General features: G+C 46.3%; 1 protein-coding gene across 7 annotated transcripts in view; it reads right to left on the bottom strand.

The window, feature by feature from the left end:
* Positions 1–11,203, bottom strand: part of mylka (myosin, light chain kinase a) — a 55,430-nt gene that overhangs the window by 37,887 nt on the left and 6,340 nt on the right. For 6 of the 7 annotated variants that reach the window (XM_087171489.1, XM_087171494.1, XM_087171491.1 and 3 more), the window contains 9 exons: positions 10,969–11,134; positions 10,365–10,530; positions 10,246–10,267; positions 9,020–9,197; positions 8,151–8,221; positions 7,381–7,481; positions 6,587–6,796; positions 5,007–5,132; positions 1,944–2,099 (listed from right to left, as the gene is read on the bottom strand). In XM_087171489.1, coding sequence (XP_087027615.1) covers positions 1,944–2,099; positions 5,007–5,132; positions 6,587–6,796; positions 7,381–7,481; positions 8,151–8,221; positions 9,020–9,197; positions 10,246–10,267; positions 10,365–10,530; positions 10,969–11,134 — 1,196 coding nt within the window. The remainder of the gene's footprint in view (positions 1–1,943; positions 2,100–5,006; positions 5,133–6,586; positions 6,797–7,380; positions 7,482–8,150; positions 8,222–9,019; positions 9,198–10,245; positions 10,268–10,364; positions 10,531–10,968; positions 11,135–11,203) is intronic. The other variant, XM_023397276.2, reaches the window with a different exon arrangement.

The following is an 11,203-nucleotide window of genomic DNA, read 5'->3' as shown; positions in this document are numbered from 1 at the left end:
ACTGCAAAAAAGAACAGTGGCATGTTGCCTTCAAGTATTTAAAGTAAACAATACTTTGCTAAAATATAAGCAGCAAACTTTTTATCGCCCTGCATTTCAACCGTGGTTTGGAAAATGCGAAAGCACCGTTTAGAAACGGGCTTTTGCAACTTGTCGCCATCTTCCATTTGTTGTTGCGGCTAGACCGCAGCCTGGTCGTGGACCTTCCTCCTCCTCCCTCGGGCAGAGGCCGATCATGTGCCGGAGAAACTGTGTTTAAATGCGTCAGAGTCACTCATGCCGCCAGTGATGCAGTGATTAGTGTTAATGTTCTTTACACGTTTTTGAGGTAAGACACTTTTACACCATGAGATAAGTTGCTCATACAGTTAATGACATCCTGCGGGCGTGGCGTGCACTCATTCACCTGCCTCCCTGAACCAGATGTCAACCTTACATTACTTCCTAAGAGGGTGACCATCAATCTCGTCACGTGTACCGTTCCGTTTTTTGCCACGTGGCATCGACTTGGTACCAAATTATCAGTTCTGGTGACAACCCTAGTCATGGCAACAGCTTGTTCTTCTTCATGAGATTCATTCATGTGTTTTATATTCATGTTCTTATACAACTGACCTGAAACTGCAGATAAAGGAAAAGTAATGGTTTATATTAACGTGATGACAAAGTGGTTCATTTACACTGATTATACAAACATCAGGACCTGGACCTGGACGTGGTCTCTGGTACTGGTCCGAACAGCTCCGTCAGCTGAGACATGGACTCTACAGACCTCTGAATGTCCCTATGGCACCAGGTCCATCGAGTCCTGAGAGCTGTGAGGTGGAACTGATGTGGATCAGAGGATCCTGACCGGGGGCATCACCGGGGGAAAGTGACCGGGGGAAAGTGACCCGGGGAAAGTGACCAGGGGAAAGTGACCGGGGGAAAGTGACCAGGGGAAAGTGACCAGGGGAAAGTGACCAGGTTAGCCCTTCATGTGATCCATTGCTAATGTAAAAATACTGCTAACAGCCACTTCAACAGCAACATTAATGACTCTGATGTAAACGCACAGAAAAACTGACTTACTTCTCACAACTTCATTGTCCACACATGGACATCTGACTCTGAGGGTCAAGTGTCAGTCTGTGGGAATCTTCTGATATTTTCCTGTGTGTGTGTGTGAGTGTGAGTGTGTGTGTGTGTGTGTGTGTGTGATCTGTTCTTGTGTGTGTTCAGTCAGGGGATTTCCTGCTGCAGGAGGGTTTTCTGATTCTCCTTATAAAGCTGTGATGATGGTTTCAGTTTGACAGGCTGATTAATGTCCAACTGTGTTTCCACAGACACGGGTCTCATCCTAGTCTTGATCATATTGAAATCTGGTTCTACATATGGTCCATATAGATGATGAACAGCAGAGTCCTGGGTGAGATGTTTACAGACTGATGTTCCTGTAACCATTGACCTTCAGTTCATACCACTGTGGCTGCTGAAAACAGAGACTCTGTATCTCTGATCACTGATCATGTTCTCCATCTAAAATACTGAAGAGCTTTAACTCTTTCATTCCCCAGAGACTGAACTCTGTTCGTCTGCTGCACCTGCACAGGTGCATATCGTTAGCTTCAGAGTGCTCCAACATATTCTTGGGCAGAGTAAAAAAGAGACAGAAACGTATTTAACGTGGATGTGAACTTTTGTTTCAGACTCATAAAGTCAGTCAGAGAGAACAAATGCCATTTGTAGGCAGGTGTGTGTGTGTGTGTGTGTGTGTGTGTGTGTGTGTGTGTGTGCCCTGAAGACACTCCGGAGCAGACTCTACCACAGAGGTATTTTCTTAAAGTACTTTGGCAGGTGTTTATATATAGCTGTGTAGTAATAACCACTGAGTACTCCTGTGACCCCCCCAGCGTTGACCAAGTGTCTACCTGGTCAGTTGAAGAACCTGAATGACCTCTGACCTTTGACCTGGACTCGGGTGCTGCTCTCTACTCTGCCGTAGCTGTTCTCGGCCACACACATATACACTCCTTCATCATGCTGTGACGCCTTCTGGACGGTCAGTGTGGCCACGCCCCCGACGTACGAGGCCCGAGCAGCGGCTGGATGAGGGCGCTCTAACGAGGAGGAAGAGACATCATCATCTTCATGTCGTCATGTGACAGCAGCACTGATCAATCACAGACCAGCAAATAAAGACAGAACAGACTGAAGAGGACCACATCACTGGTCATCTGGGTGGAGGAGCATCCACACATCAACCAAGCTAAAGATCAAACAGTGCTCACTGCTCTCCACAAATAAACCAGCTGTCAACCTGAGACCATGTGACCATCTGGAGGATCTGGACTCTGACACGTCATTATGTGAAGTTCCACCTCTGTCCTGAAAGCCTGGAGGACTGAGACTTCCTCTTCCTTCCTCCCTAGGTGGAGTTATTTGGCGTGAGTTGTGTGAGGTTCTCATGAGTAGTCGTTACATTACCCCTCTCTGTTCAGGAGAGACGACCGGCAGCACCCGTCACAGTGATGAGGCGCTGTGGGCGGGGCCACCAAATAAAACCTGATGTGTTTTAACAACATCCTACTGAAACAATCCAACATCTGTTTAAATGAAGCTTCATGTAGAAGATTTTCATCTTTATCTTCCTGTGATCTTTCCTGTGGCACTACATTTTTCAACCACTGACCGACCGTATTCCTACACACAAGCGCACATACGGACCGCACCGTATTACTAATTCAGTAAACTGACCTGCGTCTGCGGTGTCATACAGCCCCCACATCAAACTACCTGAACTATCCCTTTGAGCTTCATTAGTTGCTGCATCTCATTAGAAGCTCCAGCTGTTAGTGTGTTACTGCTCCACTCTGTGTCGGCCCTTTAAATCTACACGTTTGTACCAATAAAGCACCTGTATGAGTCGTAACAAACATCTCCTCAAATGCTTTCAGTCTGAACTATAGCATCATCTCCTCCTCTTTCATAAAGTCACACTGGTTTATTCTCCACAGGTGAGGGAGAGGACTGTCCTCAACCCTGTGGCTCTGAGGACCTTTGATTTCCAGCTGCAAAACATCTGGAGGAGGAGGAGTCCCCACAACGTGATGAACATGAGCTTTAAACACACACACTGGATTCAACACTCAATGCCCTTCTTGGGTCGGCTTCTCTCTCTCTCTCTCTCTCTCTCTCTGTGTGTGGTGTTCATTGCAGCAGCATGTTTTGTCTTTATATGGTTTTCAGCTTTCATATTTGTTTAACGGTCGTACGACACCAGAGCTCTCTCTCTCTCTCTTCCTCCCTCTCTCTGTCTCTCCCTCCCTCTCTCTGTCTCTCCCTCCCTCTCCTGTCTCTCCCTCTGTCTGTCTCTCTGTCTGTCTCTCTATCTCTCTTCCTCCCTCTCTGTCTCTCCCTCTCTCTCTCCCCCTCTCTGTCTCTCTCTCTATCTCTCTTCCTCCCTCTCTGTCTCTCCCTCTCTCTCTCCCTCCCTCTCTGTCTCTCTCTCTATCTCTCTTCCTCCCTCTCTCTCTGTCTCTCCCTCTCTCTCTCTGTCTCTCTCCCCCTCTCTGTCTCTCTCTCTCTCTCTCTCTCTCTGATCAGCTCTTTTTATTCAGCTGCAGTTTGTACAAATGTTTTTCTGTCTGGACTTTTAATCCTACAACATTTAAAGTAACAAAGTGTAGAAACTAAAAATGAAGTGTGAGTGTGAAGCTCCAGGTCACGTCTACATGATGTTATACATAATAAAGTTATAATGTTATAGATAAAACAGACGCCAGAGGGTTAGAGATTCTTCATCTCAGTCTCAAAGAGAGAGACAGGCAGACAGAGATAAACAGAGAGAGAGAGAAAGACAGACACACACAGAGAGACAGAGAGAGACACAGAGAGAGAGAGAGAGAGACACAGAGAGACAGAGAAAGAGACACAGAGAGAGAGACAGAGAGACACAGAGAGAGAGACAGTGAGAGACACACAGAGAGACAGAGAGAGAGACACAGAGAGAGAGAGACACAGAGAGAGAGAGACAGAGAGACACAGAGACAGAGAGACAGAGACACACAGAGAGACAGAGAGAGAGACACAGAGAGAGAGAGACAGAGAGACACAGAGACAGAGAGAGACAGACACAGAGAGAGAGAGACAGAGATACAGAGAGAGAGAGGCACACACAGAGAGACAGACACAGAGAGAGACAGAGACAGACACAGAGAGAGAGAGAGACACACACAGAGAGAGACACACAGACACAGAGAGAGACAGAGACAGACACAGAGAGAGACAGACACAGAGAGAGAGAGACAGACACAGAGAGAGACAGAGACAGACACAGAGAGAGACAGAGACAGACACAGAGAGAGAGAGACACACACAGAGAGAGACACACAGACACAGAGAGAGACAGAGACAGACACAGAGAGAGACAGAGACAAACACAGACAGAGACAGACACAGAGAGAGAGAGACAGACACACAGAGAGAGACACACAGAGAGAGAGAGACACACAGAGAGAGACACACAGACACAGAGAGAGACAGAGACAGACACAGAGAGAGACAGAGACAGACACAGAGAGAGACAGAGACAGACACAGAGAGAGAGAGACAGACAGACACAGAGAGAGACAGAGACAGACACAGAGAGACACAGAGAGAGAGACAGAGAGAGACACACAGACACAGAGAGAGACAGAGACAGACACAGAGAGAGAGAGAGACTCTGCTGGAGGATGAAAAAGTCTGAGGCTGAAATAAAACCTGTGTGTTGATGTTTCATGTTCCGTCTCCTCAGTTTCTTCATGTGTGTTCACCTGTGTGTAATCAGCGTGTGTGCTGCCCTCTGCTGGACACTTCAGTACAACACACTGCTGTGACAGAACTCCCCCTATCCTACAGCTACACCTGTCACTGCCTGAACCTGTTTCCTCAAGGTCTCCACACCTGAACCACACTCCCTGTGTGTGTGTGTGTGTGTGTGTGTGTGTGTGTGTGTGTGTGTACTCTGCAGGTGTCATACTGACCATTGAGCAGCCAGCAGACTGATGGAGCAGGTTTTCCCTCCACAGAGACCTGCAGGCTGAAGACCTGACCCTCTGAGACAGAGCAGTCCTGCAGCTCATTGAGGAAGACTGGAGGACGAGACACACCTGGGGGGGCAGACAGAGACAGAAAGACAGGTAGACAGTTAGAGACAGAAAGACAGTTAGAGACAAACAGACAGACAGACAGTTAGAGACAGACAGACGGGTAGATAGTTAGAGACAGAAAGACAGGAAGAGAGACAGAGAGACAGACAATTAGAGACAGACAGACAGAGACAAACAGACAGGCAGACAGACAGTTAGAGACAGAAAGACAGGTAGACAGTTAGAGACAGACAGACAGTTAGAGACAAACAGACAGACAGACAGTTAGAGACAGAAAGACAGGTAGACAGTTAGAGACACAGACAGTTAGAGACAAACAGACAGGCAGACAGACAGACAGTTAGAGACAAACAGACAGCAGACAGACAGACAGACAGTTAGAGACAGAAAGACGGGTAGACAGTTAGAGACAGACAGACAGTTAGAGACAAACAGACAGGCAGACAGACAGACAGTTAGAGACAGAAAGACAGGTAGACAGTTAGAGACAGAAAGGCAGTTAGAGACAGAAAGACAGGCAGACAGACAGAGACAGGAAGAGACACAGACAGACAGTTAGAGACAGAAGGACAGGCAGAGAGACAGACAGACAGTTAGAGACAGAAACACAGGGAGGGAGAGAGACAGACAGACAGACAGACAGACAGTTAGAGACAGACAGGTAGAGAGACAGACAGACAGTTAGAGACAGACAGACCGACAGACGGTTAGAGACAGACAGTTAGAGATAGACAGACAGGCAGAGAGAAAGACAGTTAGAGACAAACAGACAGGCAGAGAGACAGACAGACAGTTAGAGACAGACAGACCGATTGACGGTTAGAGACAGACAGGCAGAGAGACAGACAGACAAACAGACAGACAGTTAGAGACAGACAGGCAGAGAGACAGACAGGCAGAGAGACACAGTTAGAGACAGACAGACAGGCAGAGAGACAGACAGACAGACAGTTAGAGACAGACAGACAGGCAGAGAGAGAGACAGTTAGAGACAAACAGACAGGCAGAGAGACAAACAGACAGGCAGAGAGACAGACAGAGACAGACAGACAGGTAGACAGTTAGAGACAGGCAGAGAGACAGTTAGAGACAGACAGGCAGAGAGACAGACAGTTAGAGACAGACAGACAGGCAGAGAGACAGAAACACAGGAAGAGAGACAGACTGACAGTTAGAGACAGACAGACAGACAGTTAGAGATAGACAGACAGGCAGAGAGACAGACAGTTAGAGACAAACAGACAGGCAGAGAGACAGACAGTTAGAAACAGACAGACAGGTAGACAGTTAGAGACAGGCAGAGAGACAGACTGACAGGCAGAGAGACAGACAGACAGTTAGAGACAGAAGGACAGGCAGAGAGACAGACAGTTAGAGACACACAGACAGGCAGAGAGACAGAAACACAGGAAGAGAGACAGACTGACAGTTAGAGACAGACAGACAGGTCTTACTGTGGACACTGAGCGTCCACGTTGCAGAGTCAACAGTCAGTCCCTCAGCTGTGGTCAGCTGACACCTGTAGGTTCCCTGGTCCACCTGTCTCACTCTCTCAATGGTGAGGGTGAGACGAGTCCCGTCCTGTCTCTGCTGCAGACCTGGTCCCGTCCTCACTGGCCTCCCGTCCTTCAGCCAGCTCACCATGGCAACGGCAACAGATGAAACTGAGAGCAGATGAGAGGAGGGGGTGAGAGTGAAGAGTAGAGACGACTTCTAGAGGCTGACAGTAGTCATAACACCTGAGGATGTGAGACAGATGTGATGACAGGTGAGACTGTCATACATCTGGATTCATTACTCTCACGTGTTTCCACTGCTGTTGTACGATTGTCTTTAATGATTTAGCTGCAAGTTGTGAACATTAATTAAGCTAGCTTCATCAACTTGCTCCAACAGCTGATCTTTTACTAACAAACAACAGATAAGCGTCATTAAAGAGGATTCAAATCTGATAAACTTATCAAACTCTAGTTGAGTCAGTTATTTAGAGCTTTAGTGACCAAATGATAAAAACTTCATGTGATTGAACAAGGGATTGGAAAACATTTGGATTTTCTTTCATTTTATTAGTTTTTATTTTATTTGCTGTCTGAGTTTATTAAACACCTGAACATTTGTTTCTGTATCACACCTCCATACAAACGACTGGAAACCGTCACTGTGCACAAACAAAGCAACATGACCTTACGGTCTGGTACATATTATTTTACTTTTAAGGTCTTAAGTTTGAGTCAAAGTTCTGAATTACCTTGGCAGGTGAACGCCACCTGTCCTCCCTCTGTGGCCTCCTGGTCCAGAGGAATGGCCTCGAATCGCAGGTTGCACCCCGACACCGACCTCCTCACAGCCCTGAAACACAGACAGTAACTGATGTTCACACTTTACACTCTCAAATCACAGCAAAGCAGAACTGAGACATAAACTGAAGCAGGGCTGCAACATAGTTGATAAATCAAACTGTTGATTAAAAGAAAATTAATCAGCAGCTATTCTTAAAATCAATTAATCATTTGAGGCAAAACTATTACACATGATCTGAAGACGTCACCTTGTGTTTAAGATAGTGGTGGGGTTTTTTTTTACTGTTAATTTATTGAGAAAACAATAACCAGATTAATCAATAATGAAAATAAATGTTAGCTGCAGCTCTTCATTAAAGAACAATAACTTTTCTTTCAGCCAATACATGACATTATATTACACTAATAACATCAGATTATGTTTAATTAGGTTAGGGACAGTGTGGTGATCAAATGTAAAAAACTTCACTGTTGTTGCTTATCAAGAAAATGGATAATAATAAGGTAACATTTCTTAGTGAGCTAACATCATCAGCCAAGAAGGAGCTACCATTGCCAGTTAGCAAGCTAACTAGTTTTAGCTTAATCATTATGAACAAATTATTTTAACGGTTAAACGTTCGACCGTTAAACCGCTAATCGTCAGTGCTAAATACGTTCGTTAGCTATGGATATTAGCTAGCTAAGTGACAGTAGGTGACGGTAGCTGATTCTGTACCTGTTGCTGCCTGAAACAGCTGCTGGCCACTGGACTGAACCGGTCTGACCAGGTCTGAGGATTGACTGGACCTGCACACAGAACAGAACCGGTGGTTAATAACGTATCCAGTCAACTAGCTAACCTAACCATCACATGACACTGATTGTCGCTGTTAGCCTGGGGTTCGTAGCAGCTAGCAGAGAGTGTGTGCGGGTTAACAGTTACCTGTGGAGGAAAGTAACTCATCTACTTTACTTACTTTACTTAAAATTCTGTCAGTTTCATTTTACTTGAGTCTTTTAACTTCATTCTGCTGTGTGCTAACTCCAGGCAAGCAGAGCCGAGTATGTAAAAATCACTTCTGTGCTAATCTTCAACATATTTACGGTCAACTGACAATGACTCACTCCACTGGCTCATCGTCTGTAGCTGCAGCTCAGCGGAGAGGCGGGAACTTCGGTCTGGAGGAGTCGCAGCATTTATTTACTGACAAACAGCTCACTGTACTCACATCTACACTGCTAACTAGCTAGCTAACTCTGCTCCGGTCGCTAGCCTCACCGCTCTCTCTCTCTCTCTCTCTCTCTGTCTCTCTCTCTCTCTCTCTCTCTCTCTCTCTACGCACACACCTACGTACCGATCTATTCCTGAAAGCATCTGCTCTACTCCTGTAACAATATTCTGTCTGTAACTTACAGCAGATCTCACAGAGGATAAATCAGCTTCATTAGCTGTTTACTTGCTCTGCCTCCATAAGAGGCTGCTGTCCTTATAATAATAATAATAATAATAATTATTATTATTATTATTATTATTATTATTATGTTAGTGATAATTATATCAATGATGATTGTAATAATAATAATAATAATAATAATAATACTTACTGTGACTGGAGCAACTGTAGTTGTCTGAGTCTGTCCAGCCTGAGTGAGGGGGCTCTGCTGCTTGTCCCTGAGTCTGGGCTGCTCTGCCTGGGAGTTGGGAGCACTGGGAGCACTGGGAGCACTGGGAGCAGCTCTGTCCTCTGTCCTGGTGTGTGTGGTCTCAGCTGGGTGGACAGTCCTGCAGGAGGAGGTGTCAGTGTCAGGACCTGTGGGGTGCTCTTTGACCCTCAGTGCTGGTGTTTAGTGGTGTGGTTACTTCCTGTTTCAGAATGTGTTGTTGTTATGTTTTGTGACATGACTGTTGTCTCTGCAGCGGTGACTTAAATCACAGTGACAGTAAATGCAGCTCTGACCTCCAGCTTCCTCTTAGAAACTTCCACAATCTGATAAAGCACATTAATGACACAGCGTGAGGTCTCTCCTTTATTCATGGACGCCTGTTTAAACTTAACATTAAACATTACAGAGCTGAAGTTACATCCACATGTCTGTTCTTTAACAGCCATCTTTACATCCAGAGCATTGTTAAGGAGTTTATAGGGACATTTATATGGAATAAAAGTACAGTAAAGGAGCTCTTCCTTCACGCTGTGGCCTTCCAGTTGTTATTTGGTCCTGCTGGGCTCCAGAGGGGCCAAACATGGAAAACAGCTTTAACAGGCCTGTAAAGTTAGTTTGTGTCTGCTACCTATTATGTGAAGGCTGCAGGAAGCTTCCTTCAAAGTCTCTGCACATGTTGGACTAAGTCTATACAGCCAGTACCCCAGGTACCTTCACTGAATTCACCCAGACATCACTGAGCACAGCTTCCTGTCTCAGATTCATGATGTTCCCCTGTCAGAGCCCCGCCCTCCTCAACCACCTTCAATCAAACTGGGAGGACGGTCTGACAGGAAACATGGAAATCATCCACTGAGATGATCCGTACAAGCTCCACATGCCACACACTGTTTAATATCTGTCTACATGAAGGTTCACTGAACCCCATCCAACCTGTCAGAGGTGGAGCTGACGGAGCGAGAAACTATGAATCTAAATCTAATTCCCATCAGGCTGCAGGTGAAGAGTTGTTTGAATAATCTGTTATCCAGCCATGTGGTTCAGAGTTGCTCTCTCTGGATCCGGATCTGGATCTTGGGTGAAGGTCCAGTTCAGCTGTTCCCATCACGACTGTTGCACATTGAAACTGCTGTGGAGACTGAGCCACAGCTACAACACTGACTCACCTGGAGGAGTCCTCAGGAACACCTGAGGAGGAGAAACATCAGGAGAACTTCATGAACATGTTCCACCTTTACAGACAAGGTGATGACATCAAACCCTGCGCTCTGATTGGTCATCTCACCTTGGACGTGGAGCTCGGCGGTGGCGGTCGCTGTTCCGGTGCTGTTGCTGATCGAACACATGTAACTTCCTGCGTCGTCCACATGGACTTCCTTTATCTCCAGGAAGTGGAGGCCAGAGCGCTCGTACATACTGACCCGCCCACTGGACTGAAGCTCCACCTCCCCCTGAGACAGACAATAAACAACAAACAAAACACTCCTGTTTTTGTTAAATATAAATACTTGTTATTATTGGATTTCTATATAAACACTGTATGTTGTTGTTGTTGTTGTTGTTGACTTCTGGTTCTGGTTCTGGTTCTGGTTCAGATTCAGATTATGAAACTGGGGGTCCGTTGTCTGGACCTACTGGATCTGCATCAGGACCTGGACTAAGACTCAGATTCTGGACTGAAATAAAGAATGAAAATAAAAATCTTTCACAGAAACTTCAGAATAAAGGTTTTTTATCAAACTTGTTTTGACTTGAAGAGTTCAGGTCCATGTCAGAGGACTGCAGAGATCAGGATCTGATCCAGTTCAGGAACCAGGGTCAGGTTCTCTGTCAGACACTGTAAATCTGGAGAACCAGCAGTGTAGAGCTCTGGGTTAACCTCCTCCCACCTTGTACCATGTGACCCGGGGCTGGGGACGTCCTGTTGTCTTGGCGGAGAACTTCCCGCTCTGTCCCAGCTTGATGAACACTCGGCTCGGTTTGGTGATGAACTTCGGCGGACTCTCGCCCCAAATACTGGGCCTGTTCTCCACCGCCGGGACCGCGGAGCGACACCTGCGACCATGGCAGGAAGAGTTCACTGAGGGTTAGATGTGGTTTACACCCCCCCCCCCCCCCCCCCCC

Source organism: Seriola lalandi, unplaced genomic scaffold, assembly GCF_002814215.2.
Source record: "Seriola lalandi dorsalis isolate HSWRI2012SDOR001 ecotype SW California unplaced genomic scaffold, Sedor1 jcf7180002055007, whole genome shotgun sequence".
Lineage (NCBI taxonomy): Eukaryota > Metazoa > Chordata > Actinopteri > Carangiformes > Carangidae > Seriola > Seriola lalandi.
Note: the sequence above shows the minus strand (reverse complement) of the source record. Positions and strands in the feature narration are given on the sequence as shown.